Source organism: Ammospiza caudacuta, chromosome 1 (genome assembly GCF_027887145.1).
Source record: "Ammospiza caudacuta isolate bAmmCau1 chromosome 1, bAmmCau1.pri, whole genome shotgun sequence".
Taxonomy (NCBI): domain Eukaryota; kingdom Metazoa; phylum Chordata; class Aves; order Passeriformes; family Passerellidae; genus Ammospiza; species Ammospiza caudacuta.
The window spans coordinates 111,384,780-111,411,818 of NC_080593.1; the positions used below are offsets into that span (position 1 = coordinate 111,384,780).

Genomic DNA, 27,039 nt, shown 5'->3' on the forward strand with positions numbered 1-27,039 from the left:
AGTTATTTCCCTATGACTGAAATAACTCTTTATAGACAAGATGGCTCTGCCTCATATTTGAGTGGTTTAATGTGAAAAGCCCTTTTCAGGGACCTAACAGAACCCACCCAATTCTTTGGTAGCAGCAGATCCCTACTCACAAATGAAAGTGCACCAGATAAACACTACTGGTCTGTTATAGACCATTTTATTTGCATTTTATTTGAGAAACTGAACCTACTAAAGAAATTGCCAATGAAAACATATGCTAAAATTGTATATCCCTTCCTCACCTCCAAAATCCCTAAAGACTTCATGGACTTGAGTGAAGTTCAAACTCCAAGCTTCAAAGCCTGGTATCATCACACAACTGCACGAAATCAAAGCTGTAATTCCAGTAAGTCAATAACTGACAAGCGCAGTGAATAATGCTTCCTCTTCTAAGACATGACCTGCAATCCCTCTGTATTTGCAGAGCTGTGATTATTTTCTGCAAGCCAGAATTGCAGTTGCACAGGCAGCTCGGGTGAGGTGCGCCGCCTTAGCACTTCAGGCTCGGGGCTTCCGGAGAGGAAGTCATTCAAACTCTGAATTATCTAAACAAACACTAATTGGTCTAATCCAGGAAACCACTAGGGTTTATGGTACGTAATACTCACTCACAGTTTGCACCAGTGGCCTGGCAGCATTTGAAACACCCTGACATGAAATGAAAGCACTGGAAGTTCTTTTGATGATAAGGCCCATGTGACATTCATTGCTGGTTTCTCCTCACACTGTCACAGATCACTGCACTGGAGCTGCAGCCACACAGCCCTGCCTTTGAGGGGCTGATAGGGCCTGAGGACACACAGGGCTCTGTGCCTGTACCATGCCATCTCCCCGTTCTCTTTCTGAGAGGGTATTTTCTGTAAGAATACTGGTTTCTAGAATCAACAAGTCCCCACAAATGGCTGCTTTGACAATGCCAGCTATATTGTTGGACTTTTCACTTGATGCTGCACCATCACAGCTTTTCTTTACTACTTGTGGGACACTGTCTGGAGCAAGGCAGGTGTCACAACCTGCAGCTGTGGGAGCCCCTCCTTGGCCAACTTACAGTTCCCTGGTGATTCCCAAACAAACAAGACACTGCAGGAGGAAATGGTGGGTCAGAGTGGAACCACAGAGGTAACTAAATGGCTGAGCTTTACAATGAGGGTCTTATGGAGCAGCTACTTATTGATGCCATCCTCTTCAACCAGCCAAACAGCAAATGGGCTTTTAGAGTCAACTGACATGTTTAAAGACAAAATTATTTTCAATTAAAAACATTGCAAAACATTTTTTTCATTGTTTAAAAAATACAGTCACAGGATCATTGCAGGTGAAATAAGGCTGAATTTAACCCTCAATCTGTGTACAGATGGGGGAACGAGATACAGGAGAGCAGCAGAGTAGAAAGGGACCTGGGATGATGGCAAGTTGAACATGAGTCAGCAGTGCTCTGGCAGCCAGGAGAGACAGCTGTGTTCTGGGGTGCATCAGGCACAGCACTGCCAGCATCAGGCAAGGGAGGGGATTGTCCTGCTCTGCTCTGCTCTGCGGCGGCCTCACCTTAGTGCTGGGGGCAGTTTTGGGTGCCACAATGTAAAAAAGACATGAAGCTCTTAGAGAGCATCCAAAAGAGGATGGTGAAGGGCTTTGAGGAGAAGCCGTATGAGGAATAGCTGAGGTCACTTGGTCTGCTCATCCTGGAGAAGAGGAGACTGAGGGGAGACCTCACTGCAGTTACAACTTCATCATGAGGGAAAGAACAGGGGCAGACACTGATTTCTTCTCTGTGTGACAGGAGTCAAGGCCTGAAGTTGTGTCAGGGGAGGTTTAGGTTGGATATCAGGAAAAGGCTTTTCACCCAGAGGGTGGTTGGACATAGGAACAGGCTCTCCAGGGAAGCGGTCACAGCATCAAGCCTGACAAAAGTTCAAGAAGCATTTGGACAGTGCTCTCAGGCACATGGTGCAATTCTTGGGGTGTCCTGTGCAAGGCAAAGAGTTGGATTTTATTTTCCTCATGGGCCCCTTCCAACTCAGTATATTCTATGATATTCTATGAAAAGAAAGATGATGCCATAGTTCTAGTTTAGCACGCTAAGAAAAACACTGTTCTGCATTCTTTCTTCTAAACAAAAATATAAAGTGTCACTTGCTGCTCAAAATTATAATAAAAACCAAAAACATGAAATGAAAAGTCTAAGATCTCATAAATTTATCTAATAAATTCTACTTATGGTGATGTTAAGATTGCTGATACATCCCACTGGGCTGCTTATACTTTAAAACTGGTAGGTAAATATGTGTTCCAGCATATTGGCAACAAAGATATACCACACATATCATATATATCTCTCTCAAAAAACATAACAGTGCACAGATACTGCTCAGCTTTTGTTCTGAAGATTACAAAGGCTAAGGATCATTAGGCTAAATGATCCTTACTTTGTCCTTGTAGCAATGACATATGAAAATCAGACTTCCTCTTCCTTGTTCAAACATTTCACTTTATCAACAGCCACAAAACTTACAGACCAATCAACAAAGAGCCATGGACTCTAGCTTAGTTTTATACTGCCTTTGGTGAGCTTCACAGGCCTCCAGAAGCCCAGGAATTAGTCATGCAGAGCATTTCCTGAGAACAGATGGGACAGGAGGAAACGGCCTTGAGTTGCACTGGGGGAAGGGGGGGTTTAGATTGGATATCCGGAAATTTTTTTTTACCAAAAGGTTTGTCATTCACTGGAACAGGCTTCCCAGGAAAGTGGTTGTGTCACCATTCCTGGAAGGATTTATAAGATGTGAAGACGTGGCACTTGGGGACATAGTTTACTGGTGGACTTGACAGTGCTGGGGTAATGGATGGACTTGATGATCTCAAAGGTCTTTTCCAACCTAAATGATTCTGTGGTTCCATGCCAAATAGTACACTTACAGACAACATGAAAGTGCATATCATAAATTATTCCTGGAAGGCAGAAAGGGAAGTCCCACACCAGCCTTATCTCCCTCTACCCTCTAAGCTTTCAGCACTGACCCAGCAGGATTTGCACCTTCACAACCCTGCTGAGACCATTCCCTGGGCCCCCTCTGCTTCCTGCAATGCAGCTGCTGCTGGGGTGTAGCAGAGCCCTGCACTGTCTCAGACACTTGGACCTGCTAGTGGCAGGTCCCAGCTGGTGAATGTGACACAGCATATCCCTGGTATATGATGGACTCAAGCAGCAGTGCACACTGGCAGAGTTAAGGTGGTCCAGATCACAGACTAGTGCAGAAATAATCATACATTCTTGTGGTAAACTCCTAAAGTCTCATAAAAATTCTGGAAAAGAGGTAACACTACAGAAGGCAGAAAACACCCAAGAGGTTTTCACTCAGCTGCATCACATATCCAAGGAGGGCTTTATACATTTTAACAATAATGTTTCGTGCACTGTAAGAACTCCTGCAGTTTTATTTTGCACTCGCTCCTCTTCTGCTCTTCTCATCCAGTTTTCATTGGTAACAGGTGAGAATAACCAGTGATCTCAGCTTTGTGAAAGAGGCAGCGCTTGCCTCTCCACACCACACTCCCAATTACACCTAGGAATCAGGAGTAGATATTCAAGCTGAAAAATAAATGCAGAAGACCCAGAGATCCAGAACTTCCTCCCTATTGTACTTGCCTTCTCCCTTCCAACTGCCAGCTGTTAATCCATACTATCTGCTCACTGCTGATGCCAGGATGCTGACCAGAAAGTTTACAGGCATACAGACATCTTGCCAAACACACTGCAAAACTTCAGTGGTCTAAGTCACTATAATATTTTATATTTTAAGACTCATGCAATTTTTCAGTAACATTGAAAAGCCATTGAAAAGTCCTGCAGAAGACGGGCATCAGAAAAGCAAGGAATGATTACTTAGAAAACTGTTTTTTGGAAAAGCTCAGGTAAAATATTCCTTTTGCCTAAGGAAAGGGTAACTAGCAATAATAGATTTTGGCAACACCCGAGTCAATATGCTGTCTTGGACCTCAATTGTTCTAATTTGTTATAGTTTGAAGCAGAAGTCTTTAATTGGACACATAAAAACACCTTTATAAAAATTATTTGTGGCTTTATATAGGTAGGTATAGCTGCTAGACTTTATTAGAGTAATGCAGGCATTGCGTTCACTTTAAAAATACAATTAGGATTTTTTTTTAATTGTTAGAGCTCTTTGTAACTGAAGACTCTGATTCACAGCTACTGCATATGGTTTTTACTGTTAGAGCCAAGGGACCAATTGTAGCACTACAAATATATTTAATAGATCATATATATTAGATATATATATTTTTTTTACAGGGCACAAAAATTGGAAAAGATTTTAAAATGTAAAACAGTGTCTTCAGGAGAGCTGTCGGCAGAAAAAAAAAAGAGCAAACATTTTCAAGACAGTTGGCTAAATTCAGTGAGACAGTATCCCATTTTTCTTTTATAAATGTCTGTTTCCCCAAGACAGGATCAGCAAGAAAAAGTCTTCATGCATTTCCCTCTGGGATAAGAGGGACTTTGCCTAATTGCTACATTAACAGCTGACTTCAGTGCTCTTTAAGGAACGTCTCAAATAAATCAGTGATCTAAAACTGCCCCAAAATGTGGCAGGTAGCACTGCAGAGCTGTAACATGGAGTGCCTCTTTATGTGGGACGTCAGGAGCCACCGAGGCAGTGGCACTTGCCATCCAGGCTTCTTTTGGAGCAGGACCCCCACACAGGTACCTCAATGCAGGCACACAGCAGCAGCAGCTCTGCTTCCAGTGCTTCCCTTACTCAAGCCATCCACCTTTTTCCAGGAGGAAAAGAGGCAGCCACAGGATTGCAATGCCAACGCAAGACACCAGGGTTGGAGCCTGTGTGTACCGGGGGCAAAGGGGAAAAAGAAAAAACCCAAACTGCTTGGAGCTGACTCTTGCTGCTTTGTAAGGCTGGCATCAAGCCACAAGGCCACTAAAGCACTAATTCTTGAGGTGAAGTATTATGAATTGCCTGAAACTCCGGAGCCAAAATCTACACAGCACCTCATTTCAAGAAAGTCACTACTGCAGCACTTAAGAATGTCACTGTAAGTTACAGCCTCCTATATATGTGCTTTATGGCAACTCAGGGTGAGTTTATCAGAGCCACCAGAATTACAATCAGGAAATCAATTTTGCTCCACTGTACTGCATTACCATCTGCCAAAAAAAAAAAAAAAACCATCAAAAAAAAGGGCGAAGTTTTCACTACAGATTTTTTTCTGCCAAAATGCACATTGTATGGGCCAACACAGTTAAATCACTGTGAAAAGAGGATTACATTAAAAAAGATGAACAAATCAGGTATCAAAAGTTCTCACCAATCATACAATATCTTTGATAGGTAAGAAAAGAATCATTATAAGGTTAATTCACTAACCCATTTTTCCATTCTAGAAAGTGTCTGCAAACAGCTTCGCAGACTCTCCAGGGAGACCAAGTGATGTATTCAGAAAAAAATGTTATTCTGGAAGATCTGAAGGCTCCTGCAACACTAAGTGAGCTGGTTCTCAGAGTGAAGGAACTCCTAGTTTGTCTACTGTTCAATCTATCAGACAATACTGCTGCTTTTTTAAGGGAACTTTTTGTGAATTGCCTTCAGTATTATTTGGGTGGGGGCTGTGTTTGTTCCTTGTCTTGTTTTTAAGACCTGGTGCAAATAGCTTCCTGGGTGTTTGTACACACTGCCATTTGTATGAGACCAGAGCAGTTGAAAGCAGACATCTACTGCTGTTGCTTCAGCAAAAGACAGGGTCCTGGGGTAGCTCAACATTCTTAGTATTTTGTTCCTAGCAATAGAAAAAAAAATTCTTGTTTTTGTAGCATAATTCTGTAACATAAACAAAATCTTCTTCAATTATGCACTGAATGCTAATACAAAAAAGGTTGTCAAGTATCTGGTCAGGGAAGAAAGGACAGAATGCCTCTATTTTTTAATCAGGAAGAGATTAAACTATTGACTGAGTGAAATTATCCTCAGAACACTCTAAATTACTGTGCCTGTAGATGCTGCTGGCCACCACTCGAAATGACCAAGTGGGTATCCAGTGCGGTACATATGGCCAAAAAAGTTACTAAGTACTTTTAGCCATTACAGAAGTTTTATTTAACCCAAAATTTTTGTTTGCTAGTCTCTGAAAAGATACCACCTTTCCCTCCTAGGGGCATTTGCTTGCATGTGTTACAGCTGTTTTTCAAACACCCATCAGGTCCTCAACCCCCTGGATCAGGACACTGCCCAGAGAGCCTGTCCAGCTGCAAAACCACAGGGAAGGAAAGGAGAACCATCTCCCCTGCTTTGCTAGGATAAGGTGGCTGAGTTTTCCCTTTAACAACTATTACAAGAAACAAAAATAAAGTAAGCCCCTTGGAAATGATCTTGCAGCCCACCTCAGCGAGAAGGCAGTCTGGAGAATGGCAGTGGTAGCTGTGAAATCCTGCTGGAACTGCCAAGGATTTACACTCAGGAGCAAGGCTCACACCAAGTGGAATCATAACCATGGTGTACTGGCACATGCAGACGCACCTCAACAAGCACAGACAAAAGAACACAGCGACTGTCTGGTCACTTTGGAACTCTACAGGCTCCTTCTTCAAAAATTATCCACTGAAGAGTTGAGTGTTTGGAATAAGAAATAATTCCTGGACTTCAGAGCTCCTTCTCATCTTAAGTGCTTCACCAGATATTTTGGGGACTTTTTTTTTTTTATTTTTTCTATTGGATTAGCTGCCTTCTGATACTCTCTTCTGAATTTAAACAGGCACGCTACATTGGACAGGAATCAACTGTACTTAGTATTCCTCCCTTTGCTCTAATCAGCTTGACAAAATCTCTCCCATATTAAAATTTTAGCGTACATAATTCTCTTGCATGTAAAGGGTTATTAAACACTTTAATAAATCCTGCTAAGTTCATTTATTTTTTGGAAGATGATAACCTTGGAATAGACTTCTATGAAACTGGAAAAATTGCCAAGAGGAATACTGCCAAGATAACTGTGTAACTAGGTTAAACCTGGATTATACTACTGTTATTTACATTAAGGAGTATCACTATAAAAACCTTAAAAATGGATTTGATATCTAACAGAAAGCTTTGCTTATTTCTCAGTTTGCCATATATGAAAAAGAGTTCTAAAACCACTCATGGTAAACTCAAGATATGGCATTTTAGGTTTAAAGAGGCCTGTAGACAAATACTTTTTTGCACTAGAAAATCAAAGCTGCACATTCTACTGTGCCATTCTCTTGGTTTGGTCATTGGTCAAAAGAGAAATAACAGCACAGCTCTGGATAAGGCCAGCAGTCACAAGGATTTTTTCTGAGCAGAGATAAAATTTTCTTGTTCCCTTGCCTAAATTTACAGAAGTGTTCCAACTTTCTCACCTAGCCTTCATTCATGAAAGCCTCTGTTTTACAGGCTTAGGTTAATGCAGAGCACAAATGAAAACAACCTACTGTCTTGCAAGGTGTGAGTCTTAGTCACTGAGTAAATTAACTGATGAGCTCTTCCACTTACACCTATAAAAACTGTGTGCTTGCTGGTGTCTCCCAGCTGTAGCAGTGCAAGAAAGAGGAAAAAGCCATTAAAAGGTTGTTACACAAAGCCCAACCGGATACACAAATGACCAGGAAATTCCAGGCTGGTTTTGCACCACCAGTATTAGCCAGTTTCCCCTGCAGGTACACGATGCAGATTTCCACCATTGCACACCAGCTCTAGGATGCTCTTCTACCAGTCTGAGATGGTGCTGCTGCTCAAACCAACCAGATAAGCCTGGAGACCACTCTGCTCTCACGGCAGAGCTGACCTACCTTGTGCAGCGTCACACGTGTAGGTAGGACAAAGAAGAACAAGCTGTGATTTCACTGTTTCGTGCCCCTGCACTGCAGCATATTTGGTGATAGCAAACCCTCTCGTGGGATCAGTGACCCTTTCATGAGCCCAAGAGCTGTGCACAAACACACACATGCACAGAGAGAACAACTGTGTCTTTTTATTTTGGCATGGTTTGGTTTTGGGTTTTTTTTTTTTTTTTTTTTTTTTTTTTTTTGTTATTTTATTCACAATGGTATTTAGCTGCAGTAATTTTGAGACAAGCAACCTCATCATTTCACCCTGCGTGCTCTCTGAGAAAGAGGCTTTCTGGAGAGGGATTTGAGCAGCTGCTGCTTAGCAGAGAATGAAATTCAGACTGCTGGAGGGGGAGGAGGAAGGGGGCAACAAACAACATTTGTTTAAAATCTGGCAGGAGTATCCTAATTAGATGAATTATTGAATGGATCATCAGGATTGCTCCCCAAAGTGCCATAGGGCAGGAGAGCCCTTAGAGGACATGTTGATTTAAGACTGCAGAAATGATCCCAAAGAGCACCATCACTGAATGTGGAACACTAAAGGCTCGTTTGTCTCAAAAATCACACTTCCCACTCAGCGCCACTGCTCACTTGCCATGTATATAAAGGTTGCAACAGTTAATCATTTAGACAGGGACAAATATTTATTCAGGGACTACCTTAACGTTGAATGTTATTTCCTCCATGACGTAAACTCGTTCAGGAAATGCTTTAGCCACCTCCTCCACACTGTTAAAATACTGCACTGGCTCCTTAATATCTCGGTCTTGCTCCAGCAGCTTAAACTGCCCTGAAAACAGATGATAAACAGAAGAATTGTAAGATATTTATATTGGACAACTGTCACTGTGGCAACTGCTGGCTCAACTTCTGCACCATTTTGCTCGGTCAATTTTTCCAGTTATTAGCAACCAAACAAGAAGACGAAAGATTGTAGAGTCTCCTGAACCTGCCATGAAAGACACCCACTTTCACTGGCTTGGAATAAAAAGAACATGTAGCAGCCAAAGTGAAATTAAAAAAGATTGGTTTATCACATGCTCTCTAGAAATAGTAAATAATCATGGAGGCATTTGCATTTGTGTACTTAATTCAGTGTCATAGTATCTGTACAGATAGCACTTTTGGGCCTTTAATATTAAAAGTTTTACAGAAAGAAACCACACCTACAAAACCCCAAAACAATAAACATAAGGAGTTTGGGTTTGTTTTTAGCATCATCAAACAGTAGGCTTTTACCCCTGGGCTTCCCTAAGAATGCAACAGCATCTAACTTTCCTTAATGATAAACTGAAGCCTTTGAGAACTTTAGCTAACATAAGATATTAAACCACACACATTTAAAACTCTTTTGAAGGTGTCTGCCTTCAGAAGAGCACGAGAAAGAAGTGTTTCTTGCTAATTTTACCTCCCCCCAGCATGAAAACTTGGGCTATTTTCTATCTCTTGTAAAAGGCAAGAACTAACATGGAGGGAGCCACCCCAGGCAGACCTGCCAGGGACAGCCAGGCATATCAATCACCTGTGTGCACTATGAACACAAGATTTAAAACTTTATTTTATAAATACAGAGATAAGAAAAGTTTAGACAGTTTACTGTTAAACTTAAGCTTTCTTTTTTTTTTACTGACTTAAGCTTAAAATCAGTGGAGTGATCTTTCCAAATTTAGAAATGGTAACTACTACTAAGTTAAAGGCTGGTCTCAGCAGGACTTGATGTAAAAAACAACTTTAGAAAATGAGAAAAAGGTTGAACAAAATCTATGGTTGCTGCAGCTCCTGTAAATCACGTTTTAAAATCTGCAATACATGCACTGGATTATTGTTCCCAAATAGCACTGAAATTCATTAAAATACATCCAGCATGTGAGGATGTCACCAACCTACAGAAATATTTTCTCACTCCTTCAGCATTCTTGTGCTCAGCACCCTGCTGCCCCTTTACATCCCATCAGGCTTGAGACCTCTGTGACACGCTGGGAGAACTCACCCACACTGAACTATTTCAGGCCACACAAGAGCAGAAAACAACGCAAACTCAGCGAGCCCTGGCGCCCACAAGAGAGAGCTGTCCTGCCCCTGCCAGGTGTGTGCACACACATGTATCCACTCACCCACCCCTCAGGAGAGGTGCCACAGCAAAGGCTCAGCACTGCTGCCCATCCCCAGCTGTACCTGCTGCCAGGGGCACACCCTTTTAATCAGTATGTTAAAAGCTCTGTGGCTGTAACCCTGAAAATCAACTTGTAATGCAGAGTACTTCCTTTTATACCCTTCCATATATTTTGTCTTTCTAAAGTGATCATGGTAACTTTGAAGTATTATCAGCAGGGTAACTACAGATGCTGGTATTTCTCACTGCAGGACGATTTTTCAAGTGTTTTAATATCCTTCATTACGCTTCCCAAAATCAGTTGACTTTTCCCAACTTTGTATCTGCTCCAGAACATGCTATGATGTGACATTCAACCAAGGCAATTCATGTACTTTGGAGACCAGCACTGGGTAGAAGCCACAGGAATTCTGGTCCGACCTGAGGAAGCCCTTCCTATAATGTACCACAGCAGGAATGGCTTCTCTGGGTCAGAGCACAGGTCAGCCTCATGCAGCATTCCACCTTAGACAGGAGTAAGCAACAGCAGTGTAAGCAGGTTGGAGTTAATGCACAGTTAGCAATACTACCCAGAATCTCCTTCCCAGCTCTCAGAGGAACTCATGGCTGAAGGATGAGTGACAGTGCAGGGATAAGGTTTTGTGCTTAGCAGGCCCAGAGGTTTTCTTCCCTGTAAATTTGTTTAATTGCTTACTGACGGTAAACTTTCATTGTAGATACACCCTCTTATCTTGAAAAACTCTGGCAAACTCTTTTTCCATAAGCTTTAAAGAACCTCTGGGATTAAGACTACAAACTGTAGGAGTGATAAAGCTATACCTGGCAGACAGTATGGGTAGCCACAGGAAACCTGACAGCAGACAAGCATTTGGAAAATGCTTCACATACTCAATAGAAACATGCCAGCATACTAAAGCTGAATTCCTCAGCCTGTCTGCTTTGAGCCCTTTTGGGTGCAAAGCAATAGAGGGGCCAGGCAGCCAACACCTTTGGACTAAGGGAATCTGAAAAATTAGCAGGAAGCTGCTCAGTTAACTGGTGCTGGGAAGTGTGTTATGACTGATGCCAAAGCACGCACATGGAGACGAAGAGAGAGCTGTGCTTTTCAATCCCCAGTCTGCCACAGACCATGAAAATCCTGTCTTCAGGAATTCACTGTCAGCCACAGCCTAACCAAGAGGAAGATGCATTCCCTGGCTGAACAGGTCCTTTTCCTCACAGGCACCCCACTTTCCTCTAAAAGAAACTGAGGAGTGGGGAAGATGAGTGAAGTTAGGTGCCCTTGTGCATGGAGTCAGGGTGTGCCAGGACATCATGTAGCAGCAGAGACTATGAGCTGTGCCAGGGAGCATCTGACAGCACAGAAAAGCCACTACTCAAAAGCACAGAGCCAGTAGATGTACTTCAGATAGTCACTAAGAGCAAGATGCTCTTAAATTTAACAGATGCCACACAGTGTTCCTTCACCATGGGCTGACCTGAGGATGTGTTTATATTCAATTGTTATCCTCTTTGACTACCAACACAGCCACTGGGAAGCAGCCCTAACTGATTGCCCAGTTTGGGATCCAGGGGTCTGATTTTCAGGATTTCTGGCTGTGGCTACCACTTGAGGCAAGCTATGATTAGAGTTTTTAATGACAAAAAACCCCAAACTCAAACTACAGCAAGTTTAGGTCATCTCAGACAGATCGAGACTCAGTGGATTTACTTCTGATTTGATACTCCATGCTTATGAACAGAACTGAGGTGAATATGATATTGCATGGAAGCTAAATAGTTTTTTGAAACTGCAGTATACTGCAGCAATAAAATTTTACTAGTTCAGAAAGAAATTGAGAATTCTCACTTCAGAGTGGGAACTGAGTTGGCCAGAGTAACAAAGCATGAATTCACACGAACAAGTAAAGAAAACAAAATACTGAATAGTAATACATGATACCAGCAATACTCATCCAGGCCTTTGAATGAGACAGTGGCCTTTAATTCTAGGTTCTCTAGTTACTCTGTTTGGAAGCATAATAATACTATTTTTCTATGACTGTTATATATTTAACAACAGTGAATCTGGTGGCAAGACAAGGCCAGTTACTCCCTGCAACCCTAAGTTCTACAAAAAAAGTCCCAAATTCCTCAACACAGAACAAACACTTTAGGCTGTGTGCAACTGAGAGCAGAGTCTGCTCTTTACTGCAGAATTACACATTCCTGCAAAAAAAAAAAAAAAAAAAGGAAAAAAGAAAAAAAAAGAAATCATCATTGGGAGCTTTGGTTGGGTACAAAGCGACGCTCAGAGCTGTCTGTGTCGCTATCTGTGCCATCCTCCCCGTCCTTCAGCTGAGCCTCACAAACACAAAGCCGTCTGTGCCCTCCCTGCTAATAAGCAGCAGTTCACGAGGAGGTTGACGACAGAGGAGTACACACAGATCCCAAAGCACAGAAGAGAAGGGCAGCATTAATCTCTGCCTGTTACGAAATCAAGAAGCATGCTGTGCATGGGAGCTGTCAGGGCTAGACGTTAAAACGCCTCTTCCGTGAAAAAGATGGGTTTATAATTTGAGATTTTCTATAGATAGTTTTTAAAAATTCATTCCCTCACTGAAAAAAGCAGACTTTGTTTTATTGGAAGGAGAGAAAGAAGGGCTGAAGAGCCTACAATACACTTTGGAACCAGACGTCAGTAACTAACTAGCTAGCTAAGTAACTAACTAACTAACTAACTAGGAGGAAGCAGACAATTTCTTCCTATGTTTCTACCTGGTCTCTATTCAAGCCTCCATAAAAAAACAAAGCATGGCTGAAACACAAGTTTAATGGACATAAGTATGGCTTGATTGCATGTTAAAGTGGAAGTTTATTCCACTTTGAAAAAGGCACAATTTCCACAATTTCTTTGGAATTTGACAAAACTGACAGAAAGCTTGAACAAACCACAGGGCAATTTCACTTTGTGTTAATTAGGAATTTAACAAAAAAAAAAAAAAAAAAAAAAAAAAAAAAAAAAAAAAAAAAAGCTAAAACTATACTTTTATAGAAGCTCACCCCTCTCTCTCACTAGCACAAAAAGAATAATGAAATGTTTCTGTAGTAAATCAGTGAAGGTTCAGAAAGATCAAAGATTCCTAATACCTGCATAGTCCACTGAGCAGGTATGGCTATTCCTCTGCAGCCAAACGCTAGGGAGAAATGAACAACTCCTGCAACCTTTATATCTCTTTATCTTTCTCTCTGGCCTCTGGCAGGCACAGTATTGGAACAGTTTCATCCTAGTATATATTATCTCTGTAGATTATGAATTCTTATTTCTCTCTGAAGGTACTTACAGCAAAGACAGTAAATCTACTACTGGTGGAAATGAGTCTGGAAAAATAAAATGGCAAGGAAGGACCTAAACCAGTGCTTTTTCTCCAGTTTATGAAGGCATTTATAAAAACCCATTAGGAGCAGGAAGATCAGTCCATCTTCCTTCTTGCCAGATTGGCCCTGGAATGGCTGTGAGCAGGGGCATTAATCAGCCCTTTCTGTCCCAGCTTCTGCTGCTTCCATTGCTTAGGTTCTTGCAGGCTTACACACATTCCTAACTCCAACCCAGCTCATCCAGGTTACTTCTGTGATGTAAGATCCCCTGGTTTCTGCAGTGACTTACCCCTTACCCTCAAATAGTCCAGCAGTTTCCCACAGTCCAGAATATTTCCAAAACAGAAACACTCTGTACAGTGACTGCACTGTACCTAGACCCAGGCAGTCTTTATCTATGGCAGGCATTCTCTGGCTGGACAAACTGTCAAGTTTTCATTGATATAAAAGCATGAGAGCATGCTTATCCTCATACATGAAAAAGAAAAGCTGGAAAAAGAAACTGTTAAAAAAAAATAAATGCATGTCATCAATAGGAAACATGGGAGGTCACTGAAACATCTGCTCAGCTGTGTTAGCTGCTAAATGCTTCTCCAAGAAGGCAGGAGCTGTATTGTCTGTCTTTGATTATTTAGTAAATCTCACAGCCCTCTGTGAGGCTGTGTGCAAGGCTCAGTGCTCCTCAAGAATGTGCAGACAGCACAGCAGGGTAGTAAAAGTACTGCAGAGGTTTATGCTTCATATTATTTGTTGACTGCTGACTGCATTTTAGTATTTCAAAGAACTGCAGAGCTACTCAAAAAGGAAAGGTTCTACCTGCCAGAATATACATAATTTTGGAAAAAGACAGTTCTTGCCTATATTTTTCAGCATTCCTGTGCATAACACTGATAGCAAATGACTTTGTTTTTCTTCACAAAATGATGATCTTTGATATAACTGGGCAGAGTTCAAGAGCATAAGCCAAAAGAACACTTCAGCAAATCTGGTTCTTAGATGCACCTGTGCAGTCTTTATCTGACTGTGTATACAACTCTCCTCAATGTCTCATAAAGATATAAATTCATTTTAGTGGGGGACAAAGGAAGGAAATCTCAATTTATGTTCTACCATAACTCTCAGCCCATCAACTAGATCATATGGTAGAGCTATTTAATCCCTAACTAATCCTTAGATAAGGCAGCCAGTCAAGAGAGAGCATGGCAAAATAGACTCTAAAATAATAGATTAAGCTATAACCATAACATTGTAATTTAAAGAAAAATAGTCAACTTTTAATTTAAATTGACATTTGCCAATATGTCTTTGCATAGAACCTAAATGTGTCATTTTGTTGTTGCAAGCAGTGTTGTCCTAGCAGTGACTGTAGCTGTCTAGACCTGAAAAAAGGAAGAAAAGCCCATCACAATCTTTGACAGAACTATCATGTGGCTAATTGAGACCACAGAGTAAAATTAATACTGAAGCTCATTCAGGGACCTATCACCAAGCCAAGGTGAAAGGGTTTGGCAGACATGCAGAAGTCATGATGAATGGGAAATAAATGGCTTGCTTTACTTCCGTCATCTTCCAGCTTGTCAACATTGAGCATTCGTTCCCAGCCCTCCAGAGGAGAGAAGAGTGCAGGCACACTCAGCAGCAGAGTCCCACTGCAAAGAGAGGAATTGCAAGTGTAAATGGAAGTACAGAATGCTGTTTTCAACAGCAGGAGCTGACAGCAGGCCACAAATGGACTAGCACAGGCAGGCTCGCTGCTCACAGAGGAGACAGGAAAGTGAATCACCTGCTCTGCTGTCTCTGAACTCTCCACTGAAGGAGCTGCTGACTCCATCCCAGGCTGGGATGTGGCAGCAAACTAACATGGATGCAGTGCCATGGTAAGTTCAACCCCTCAGTCAAAGAAAGACAAGATAGCCCAGCAGCACAGGTTCATCCTTGTCTGCCACACCAACAGCTTCGGAGAGCTACGGAAAAAATGGCTCAGGGGCAGAGAACATATTTTTTGGAGTTATTCATGAGAACTTCTTTGTTTATTTTCATATTGTAGCCTGCTGAAGGCATAGAGGAAACTATAAAAGGGTGGCGAACACAACAGGAAATACACAAGTATATCTTTGGTGCACAGCTTCCAAAGGATGACCACTGGGATACAAACAAGAAATGCTATGATTGATTCTTAAGGCATAATCACTGTGAAACAGGTGTAAGAAATAGAAAGATTCCCTCTGTTTTTTTAAGAACTGCCTGCCAACACTTTTCTTGAGGAGACAGGTGAAGAAGAGGATCTCCTGTGTCCCAATCTACACCCAATCTTCCGGAAATTTTGGGTATGTATTGAAAAAAATAGACGGAATATGAACTAGAAACAGATCTAAGTAAACATGACACCAGTAGAATTCATCAAGTGTACTGGAGCTAAACTTATCGCACTGAAAAGCAGAGGGCAAGGCACAAAGGCACATTCAGTCAGCAGATATTGTGTAACATTTCATGGCGAAGGAGCCCTTCAGAATGAATAGTTTTACTTCCTGGAAATCTTATGAAGATTTTGAAGGCTTAAATGCCTTTATTCCTCACTGTGTCATGTCTGTGGCACAAATACCCAATCAAAAAAGAAAGAATGAGTCAGGCACACTGACATGGTGAGACATGTTGAAGCAGAGCATCAGCCCACTGACACATCACCTGTGCATATGCACAGACACCATCTGAGAGATCAAGGAAGGGAATCCAACCAAGTTTCCCACACATCCACGCAATGCTTGCTAATCAAACCCTCTAATCCTGTGCAGGCAAAGCAAAGGGGATGGTACAGCCTAGCATTCTCTTTTGTCTTATCTTACTTTTATGATTCGTAAGTAGCATAACAAAAAAAAAAAAAGAAAGATTCTGTTGGCAGCATAAGAAAGAAAAATCAGTTCAAATGGTGACTGATGATAGCTTAAAGCAGATTTAACTCACAGATATTGCAAGAGAGGGAATTTTAGGTTACAGATCATGTAAAAAGACAGACAGGGAAAACAAGCCTAACCTCCAACCTTTGTTTCATAAGTTATTACCATCACAAATACAAGATTACCACAATGAAATGTTCCATTTTACAGGGTCACATGTTTTTGAGTGTCTGGACTGTAAGTTAACTAGATTTAACTTACTGGGTTATCATCAATCTAACCTGTAATTAGCATAATTTTCTTCCTTTCCCATGTGCTTCCAACAGACATGAAGAGTATGTTCCATAAGCAGTGTGTTAGTTCACACACTCGACCATGCAGAGGACTCTGGTGAGTTCCACACTGTCTGACTTTACTAATTAGTGTTAACAACAGCTGTGGCAAGTTTCCTGTTGAAGAGTAACAATATAAAGACATACAGATGAAGATGAGATGGTCTCCTGGTGAGTATCAGCACTTACCCTGATCACAGCTAAAAAAGGGATTGAGAGAAAGAGGAAGAGTTACAGAAAGTCCAGCTAAAGCAACCCAGAGCTTTCATGAAACAGTATTGAGGTGACTACATTCTACAGCAGCTGCCCAATGGCAAAATCTTTCCTTGTATGAGCATCATCCCCTTGGTACTGGAGTGGATAATATCCCTGCAGATCTCAGTTATGACAGTGTTTAACAGTCATTGAAAGCTTATGGCTCCAAACTACTGCAGCAGCATCCAGGATCCTTATGGAACATCCAATGGAACTGCCTGCATCCAGACAGGAAGACTTGGTAAGAAGACAAAGACAACTTAATCCCTCACTTAGAAGCCTTTAGCAAAAACTACCAGAAAATAAACTGAGGCAGAATCAAAGGTGAGAACATATATGGTTACAGTTCTTACTATACTTTGAAACATTTGCCTCACTAAGTAAATGCATTGCTTTCACTTATACATTAACAATGATTTGGGGCTAAAAATCAATCCTAAGGAGCAGAGACTGAGCTTAGATATGTCAGTGCAAACTGGACATCAAACCCCTCACTGAGTGGCAGATAAGACCCTTAACAGAACCTCACACTGCTGTGCCCATAGATTTTTCTATTTGAGTGAAAGACATCACATACCTTTAAAAGTAAGAAGCAACACAGACCTAATCTGCCTTTGGATCTAGTCCTAGCTAGGTGACTGCCGCCCAAATCATCTGTGTACATCCATCCCAAGACATACAGACATTAAACAAACAGGGTTGTCTACAACAGATTAACATTTAATTAAAGCACAGAAGAAAGTTGAGATGAGAGTGACAGAACAAACTCCTGGTTAACATTTGAAATTAGTATTTCTAGTTTCAAGCAGGCTCAAACAGACTATGTTAGAATACCTGTTAAAGGTTAGCCAAGCATGCTGGGATTCTCTATCACAGCTGCATCCAAATATTTTGCCTTTATACCTAATTAAAACTGATTTCAGAAGAAATTATGAATGTGTAACTTTTCCTCCTCAATGTTGGCAGAGAAAATCCCTTTTCCTTTTATTCCAGGACAAATTTGTAATTAATAATTTGGAGAAAACACAATAACACAATCTGTTCCTGTGGGCTGATGCCCACACCAGCAAGAGGGCAGTTGTAGTCCATAATCTGCATGGGGATTATGCACTCCAAGTACCTAATGAGTACAGAAATCCAATGACATCCGTCCCTTGCCTCAGCAGGTGCCTCCTCACAGAAAATTCACCTTTTCACCTTGTCAATTTGGTTGCTAAACAGAGAACTTCAGTTCCTTGTGCAAATGAAGTGTCAATGAAACAGATGAGAGTATTTTCTGAGGGCAGCAATATTTCAAGACCTGAGTGCAGTTCTAGTGGAATAGTTTTTTTTTTTCCAGCGCCTAAATTTTTTCAAAAAGATGAAAATTAGTTTTTGCACTGAGAGAAAGATAAAAGCCAGACAGCATTCAAAAGAGAAACTGTGTTCACCTGTGGCAACAGAAAAATCTAACAGTGACAGGTGGAAGAGGCTTCATTCTTAGAGAAACAGATGAGGTTGAAAACAGGGCTAATAATTTTAGGGGACCAAAATTTGATTGCATTGAAGAGAGCCAACCTCTGCAAATTAGAAACAAGCAAGTTCTAGTCTCTGTGTCAGGCCTGTTCTAAATCCTAGAATTTCACTTTGATTAAAAAAGAGTGCACTTACAGGGAGAGATTTAAGATGTGCAGAAGTGCATTTTTACCACAATATGGATTCCAGGGATCCTAACCACAAGCAAGTTGTGGATTTACACCAGACAACTTTTTGGATTTGGTATCCACCTCTTAAAAAATAAACTTACAAAGTGAAAGCAGCACTCATGAACAAGTTCATACACATTCTTCTATTTCTTGGTAAGTCAAAACTTTCACTAAAATAACAGTAGCAACCTCTGAGTTTAATGATTAACTTTGCCTTTCTGAGTAACAGCTTTTATTTATTGATTTGGCAAAAGCTTCAAAGCCAGCACTCACCAAAACTCAAGCTCTTAATGGTTCTGCCTCAGTGCAAAGACATTTTCTTCAATTGCAAGCCGACCATCCTTTACCCTTTCTGCTCTTTTGCTGACAGATCTTTTTCCTCCTGCTACTCCCGCATGAGCATCCCCATCTCTGTGGCCTGACCTGAGCACCATTCACTGCCTTCTTGCTCACTGAGAGCCTTTTGTGCCCTTCAGGTTCTGCCCCCGTCCTGTGGGCAGCACACCCTGGCCAAGTGTAGGACGGTGTGTCCTCCACCCAGGGAGAGCAGCCACATGCACAGCACTGCCCCTGGCAGCCACTGGGGCTGCAGTAAACAAAGCTAAAGAAATACTGCATTCACCACGCAGAAATCTTTAAAATGCACATAGACCAATTCTGTATAAAAAGTGCTTTTGTTCCCTGCTCAGGAACAGGTTTTTTAATTAACTGAATGGGAGGAGTTGTAAAAAAACAGGAACAATGACTGAGTCAGAAGCTCAGTCAGTTCTCAGTAGCTTAACAGGGCTTTAATATGAGACAGAATAAACTTATTTCATTCAGTTAGACATTTTTATCAATGTGTAGAGAGACTTCAGAGCTGAGGCTTGGTATCCTGAAAGACTGTCTGTGCATTATAGAGCAGCTTATTGTTTCAAAGCTTGTATCTCATTTGCTTGCTGAATATATATATGTAGTTTCTAGCAGAGCCTGTATTTTTCCCCCTTCTCTCCTCTCCCTCAACATAAATCTGCTAAACTATTGTACTCAAATTACTGCAGAACCTGTCACTCAAACAAGTTCCCAACATTTGTGTATCTGCAATGGGAAGAAGCAGTTTCTGTTATTCTGTGTAATTAAAAAAACAATTTTCTTTGGAAAGGTACTATCACTTTGTATTGCCAATGCCTGTCAATGACTGCAGACTATAGCTCAGTTTACATATTTATAATGTGTTTAAATTAGGAAGGAATTCAATTTATTAGGAAGGAATTCAATTTATTATAGCTCCGACCACCAGCAATCATGACCAAGTTATGAAAAACCAAGTTCACTTTACTTCTGGAACAAATTAAACAGCATTTTAAAAACTGAAATGAAGCCAATTTCCAAAGAAACTCTTTAATTACACAATAGGTCTGGTTTATTCAGCTGAGGTTTGCTGTCAAGGAGAGTATTAAGTACATTCATGCTACAGCTAAAATTACATTAAGGAGAATTTGAAACAAGTGCAGAGCCAAAATAATACATGATCTGAAAATCACCTTGATGAAGTACACATAGGAGCTTATGCTCCAAAAACTGTAATGCTGGAATATCTATCAAGCATACAAAGTAACTTGCAGCAAGCAAACATTTTTAATTTTTTTTGGTTTAGGATCAGCAGTCACGTTTGTGTCACCGCCTCAGTTGAGAAGGTGTTTTGATCCCTGCATTCTGCATGAGCTAAGCCATCTCTTCACTCACTCCCTATGAATGCAACAGAGTTTGTCAGAATTGTCTGGTTTCCAGTACAAGAGGACATTGATTCAGTGCTGTGCAATTTACCCACAGAGCAGACAAAGCTCTTGATAACAGCTCAAGATGAATGAAGGCAGCTTTTAAGAATGAGCTTTTTGGCATATGTTCTCAGCATGTGCTGAAGTGTCACCAGAAAAAAAAAAAAGGGAAAAAAAGGGGGAGAGAGAGATGAGCTGAAAAGGTGAATAGAGATGATGAGTAATAGCACATTGCTTCAGCACTGCCACTTCATTTAATTTTCACTGCTACTCAAGAAGGCAACAAAGATGATAAATCTAAAATGCAGATCTAAGCAAGATATGCATCTGCCTCAGTTCTCTTGAATGCATTCTGTCACACACCTTAAATAAGGAGGGTACCATCTAAACCTCTCCCTGGCAGTTCAACTTACCATAGCTGAATCCAAAAGGTATAAAGAAACAGAATGCCCAGCCAAATTTTCCCTCTTGTAAGATGCCTGCCAGCTTGCTGAGAGCCAAATGAATCCCGTTACTAGAGGCTGCCAGCCTAGCCTAAAACAGCTTGACGGAAAAAAAATGCTACAGACTACACATGGGGTGGTATAATTCCAAAAATGTTTTCAGATCACCACTTATGGGATTTTGTTTTCTCCATCTAAATGATAATTCATGAGTTAGAGTTGTACTTGTGAATATTTTCCCTCTGTGTGTTTCTAGTGAAAAGTTCTCACTTATACTGGGCATTTCCCATTAAAAGGCATTTTTCCACCAATCCCACTTTGTAGCCTTTCACTGAAAGGGCTATGAAGTGGTAATTATCAGTATGGCTGGTCTCCTGTTTGTCTTTGAGTGCTCATGGACTTCCCCAGCTGCTAGATTATTATGAGATATGTTATTACATACTGATTTCTAAGTATGAATTCTAACATTAGCAGCTGCAAGTGTTCCAGGGCAATTCTGTGCTTTAAATCTCTGCAAAAGAACTTTAGTTGTAAAACAAAGTGATCTTAAATCTGCCTCTAAGATTAGGAAAAATATTAAAACTTTCATTTTAAAAAATTAAGTTATTCCTTGAATAATGAAGCTAAATCAATACTGGATAGTTTGCCTTAGCACATAGATTTAAAGTTGTAGAGATGCCATGGATAGGAAAAAAGCATATTAGGGTTTCAGACAACTAGAATTGGTTACTGCAGGTATTTAGAAAGAGAGGCAGATGGTGCTTAGAGACTAGAAAAACTGGGACATCCCAAGCTAAAAGTAACTCAAAACCAAAACCCATCATAAGATCAGTCTGCTAGAGCTGTTACAAAGTTTTCCTGACAGTTAATATTCCTTTCAGGAAAACGACTATTACAGCTGAGATTTCTGAACATAGAGAGGCAAAGATGCTTAAAAACAAAAGCAGAGAGGCAAAGATGTTTAAAAACTCCTGCCTTTGAAATGACATAAATTATGCTCTTTCAAAGCACATTTTTCCTCAAAAAAGTCCAGTCCTTCCTTTTTTCAACTGCACTCCTGCATGCCCAGCAGAGCAAAACCCAACAGCACACAGGGCCCTGACAGACACACAGTGGCACGGTCATCACTGTGTTGCAGAACGTCACTTGGAGAAGGGTCACCTGCCCCAAGGAAGCAGAACAACACTCATTTTACCCCTTCATTCTGCCACCTCCTCCCACCACACCAAGCTGCCCTGAGGGGACAGTGTCCACGCCACCAAAACCCTGCCACTGAAGGTGAGAGTCTCAGCTTGGCCAGCAGTACATGCAGGGTTCACAGAAAGAAGCTTCAGTGCCTGCTTCCATAAATCAGTACAAAACACGTGTAGTTAAATCATGAGAAAGACTGTGACCACCTAACCTGGTTTACAATCTTTGTCTTTTTGTCTGCTGGGGGCTCTCTTGAGAGACTGAGTGATACCAAAGCAGGCAATTCACTTTTCCTCCTTGCAGTCACTCTCCACGCTTTGAGCACGTATTATTTTGGCCTCCCCAGCCACTCTTCAAGTTGGAATTGCCCAAGTGGCTGGGAGTCTAAATACCTGCAGCAGCTATTCGATGGCTGACCCGTGTATTACCCCGCCCCAGTGATGCAGCCCTGCCTGCTGCAGGCTCCTCATGGCTGAACAGGCAGCTCATTTGCCAGCTCTAGGAAGACTCAGCTGAGCCAGCTCTCAGAACGCTGGATGCCAGCGGACCCAAGGTTTTCCTTGGACAGGAGTCAGAAAACCACTCTGCACACTTTCCATCTGATCCACACTAAACGAGCCTTACAGTAGCCAAACACCACAAAGTGACAAACATCTGCACTACGGGGAAAAGGCGGCTATTTTCGTTTTCCACAGTGGAGAAGACGAGTGGTACATCCAGACACAAGTGTCACATCCCACGCTCTGCTCCCCTGAGGCAGCACGTGTGGCAGCAGCGAGGCAGACATGGCAGCAGCACATCCCTCCCCCAGCAGCACAGGATGCCTCCATTCCAGGGACACCCAGCACACACACCCTGGCTGCCTCCATGTGCTGGGCTGCTGCTCTGTGCCTGCTGCTGTTAAACGGGCAAGGAGTTGCTCTTACACATCCATGGGGAACGTGGTAACCTGTTTTTTCAGACCAGACCTTACATGCTTCACTTCCAGGGTTTCTAGAGAAAGTCTCAGCCCTTGCAGACAGCTGATCTGCAAAGCCTGCACACATCTTCATGCATGCTGAAGGCATGGACCTTTATATTTTATTTACTCACTTTTTCCCTGACGAAAATCATGTGCACCAACGCCTCTCTGCTACCCTTCTCCCTCATCCACAACTATTTCCCTTTGAAGAAAAAAAAAAAAAAAAACAAGCAAAAGAGTATGTTTGGAATCATCTTCTGTGATTCTCCTCTAGGAAGGGGCATACCCAGGAATCAGAGTATGACCCAAATTTCATAGTAAACTTATGAAAACGTAGAGTAAAGAAATCCATGCTGTACAAAATGATTATTTTCCTCTACCATTAGAAAATGCTTCACAGTTAGTATTAATATTTAGAGAAATCAAAATTTAAACACATTCTTCCCAGAGTAACAACAGAGGATAACTTTATCTATGACCACATAAGCACACCAACTCCGACAATCAGTGAAAAAAGGAAGGTTAATTAGTAAATAAATTGAGCCAGATACCAATCCTTCACAATAATAAAAGTTTACATATACCAGAAATATCAAAACCACATACTTTAGATCTTCGTGCAAGATTAGAGCATGAAGCACTATGGGCTAATCCAGGAATATCAGACAATTTAATTACATTTTCTAGTGAAAAAATTAAACCATATGCATAGCTCTTCAGATCAAGCTTCCTAACATGTGTCTGGTTTTAATATCCAACATCTGTCTGAAAATGAGATTTTCATTTCCCTTATGAAATCTGATTCCACCTCCACGGTCAAACTCAAGGAGCAAACTCAGCTCATCTTTGATGGAAAGAAGTGAGTGAAAGAGAACAAGTGTTGGGTCATCTGATTTAGCCTTATAGCTGAGAGTTCAATCACTAAAAATCCTAGAATACAATAATTATTTCTTCACAGGGGAAGGCAACAGGGAAAGGCAAGTATATTTTTTTTTTTCCTCAAAAAATATACCCTACATTTTCTTCGTTTTCTCTTGTTAGGACTCCAGCTAATTACAGTCTCAGCCATTATTGAACAATTTCTCCCACACTGTAGTGCTCTCTCTCACTAGTTTTGGCTGTCTCCTTGAGGAACCCTTGCAGAAAGACTGCACATGTGCGAGGTACAGACAAAGAAATGACACAGTGCTTCTGCTGGATCAGCTCATCGGTCACCTTCAGCACCCGTCCCCTGCTGTCACTGAGCAACACAAAGCACGGGGAGCTTCAGAAACCTGCCCATTGTGAGGATCCAGAAATATCAGTGCTCCAGCTCCTGTCAGCTGAACAACATCTCTACAAAGGAGAGCCATGGAGGTGGTGGTGTAGCTCCAAAAAAACAGTTGCTGTAGGTGTTATTTTACAAAGCTGTAACACCAAAAAAAAAAAAAAAAGAGTGCTTTTCTGAAGGAAGAACACAAGCCTGCATATTCCATCTGTATTTTACCTTATGCTAGTAATTTGCTTGCCATGTTTTTCAGCAGCCTGTTTCCAAAGGATCTTGAAGCCCCTCTGAAAACTTTATTTCACTGAGTGTACAGATAAATTCTGTATTCAGAAACTTGGTGAAACTTCTGTGTCCCTCATACTGATCTGAAGTTTTAGAGTTGTTTCTTTTTTTTCTGCAAAAGAATTATTCTGATATACTTTCCCAATGCTTTGAAGCCTGCATGGGATGCCTGCATGCACTCAGTGCCATCAACTAGGCTTAGAAAAACCTACATCTTTTGGGTAGATGGATGTGGTGGGCAGCTGGAGCTCAATCTACCACTCTTCTGTTTCATTTGAGCTATCAACCTGAATTTATTACATCCCTGGTACAAGTTCAATCTTTCTGCCATAGTCAGATCTGTATATACCTAAGAATAAAAAGAAAAAGAAAACAACTGCTCCAAATACAATCCTTGGGGCAGGGTAGATGATGATACATCTTTATGGTCAAGGAACTGTGAGCATGGAAAGCAAATTCAAGTCATTGCTCCACATCCAGCAGGACAGGAAATGCATGAGTATACACATCTTATATGTTATCTGCAAAAGTTTTAAATCACTAATTATTGTAGGGTATGATTTTCTATTTCTATTGCAGATCTGAGAAGCTTTTCAATTAAGAAAAATCACCCAAAACCAAACCACAAGCCTAACTATTCAGATTGAACTCAGCATGCTACAAAAGTGTGAACAGTTCAGCATTCTCAGGAAAAAAAAATGGAATAGCTAAAAATTAATTCTGCCAAGTCTAATTTCAAACCTCTACAAAGAAATCATTATGAATGTTCCCTCGCACCATTCACCCACACTTACACTAATAGCTGTATCTGACGGCACATTTCCTGTGATGGAAATGCAATACACAGCAGCAGCAAAATATCTTGCCCCCACTGCTGTCAATTTAGCAGAAGAAATTAACCTGCATCCTCCTGGTTCAGGAAAAGCTTCGTCAATACACATTGGACAGCAGGGGCTGGAGCTGTGAATATGTTCTTTTAATGATTTCCAAGCAGCGTTTGCTCATTACATTACTTAAAATAATAGCTCAACTCTTTCAGGGTTGATAGTTGTCTAAAGATGAAACTGCTTTATTTCAGCTTCCATCCAGCACCAGGAGTAGGAAATTGCTCTTACTTCAGAAGGGAGTTCCTTCTGATGAAGCAATTAACAAGATAATCCAAGCTGCTGCAGCATTTGGAGAAGCCAGCCAGCACAAGGGGCACATTGTTAGCAGCCCCCTGCCTTGCAGGGGCACCCTGGCTCCCCTTAGGGCAAGGGTTCAAAGCCTTTGTACAAAGCTGTGGAAGGGGCAAGCTGCAATTCACCCTCTGCCCTGTTTTTCCTCCTTGCCTGGGGTGCCAGAGCTGATGCCTTGGAGACAGGTTTCAAGGATCAGGTCTCCACCTTGACTTTCTGCACTCTTCTGGCTTGACTCTCCTGAAGGCTGGTGGCAGAGAAAGGGCTGGGGCTGCCTTTCCTTCCCTGTCAGGACTAGTCCCACAGGAGCACACAGCTCAGGATTACACAGAAGGGAGTTTTGTTTCCACTTGGCATCTGAACTGATACAGAGAGACAAAGGGAGGATCAGCACTGAAAATTCATTTGTATATGAAGGGGAAATCCAGAAGCCATTGAAATTGTTTACAGCAGGTTGAAAGAATAATACTAAGAACAAACATTGTGCTGACAGATATCCAGATGGCTTTTGCAGACAAATCTCAATGCCTTTAGCCCAGCTAAGGCTCATTAACATTTACATATCATCTCAGGTTTTTATTTCTATAACTTATAAAGCATCAAATCAAGAAGGTTTCAGAGAAATGGGAGCCTTCAAGCCTTCTGTCACCCCCTCCTGACTCTGCTTTGGGATTGAATTGAGTTTACATGGCTGAGCAAAATGGTTCAAACAACTGCTGCAGACGACAAAGAGGGGAATGGGGAAAAGGTGTAATGCACTGGGGAACTAAAGGATGCTGATTGTGCAGCCCTGTGGACAGGGCTTTTCTGTGACAGAATTTCACAGAATTCCTGCAGTTTCACACTGCCAGAACAGGCTCCTGGAAGTTTGGAAAAGGAAAATCACATAAATGGTAGGAGAAGGCAGGTCCATCACCTTGTATCCAAACCCCTAGTTATTCCTACAGAAACTCACCTGGCAATTCCTGTTGTTATTTGAAACCCCAGTATCTAAGAGGATGATGGCAAAGTACAGCAAGAGATGTTTCCCTACCAGACAAGAGCAAGTCAGGAGTGATGTGTCAGGGAGTTGCAGTATCGCACAGTGACCACGTTCCTCAGTGGGAATCAGGCACAAGTATCCAGACTTTAGACAAAGAGCTATGAAAGTTGAAATATTCATCCACATCCAGTTTGTGTGATGGAGAAGTTTACCTGGCAACCCCTTTTTTTCCATGGCCCTCCCATTTTGTGATACCAAAATTCCCTGAGTTCTGTACCAATGCATTCTGGCCACACCACTCACCACTGTTCCATGCACTGGGTACAGATGGAGTATAAACACTTAACATTTTTCAGCCTATCAAAATAACTCATTCCAGTCTGCTGCTAGAGGTAAGAAAGAGTGAAAAAGTAGCATTGAATCCTTCACCTTCATG

At 41.5% G+C, this 27,039-nt stretch overlaps 1 protein-coding gene across 1 annotated transcript in view; it reads right to left on the reverse strand.

Annotated features, from left to right (window-relative positions):
- Positions 1-27,039, reverse strand: part of GAREM1 (GRB2 associated regulator of MAPK1 subtype 1) — a 99,557-nt gene that overhangs the window by 13,669 nt on the left and 58,849 nt on the right. Inside the window, exon 3 of the mRNA XM_058804092.1 lies at positions 8,566-8,696. Coding sequence (XP_058660075.1) covers positions 8,566-8,696 — 131 coding nt within the window. The remainder of the gene's footprint in view (positions 1-8,565; positions 8,697-27,039) is intronic.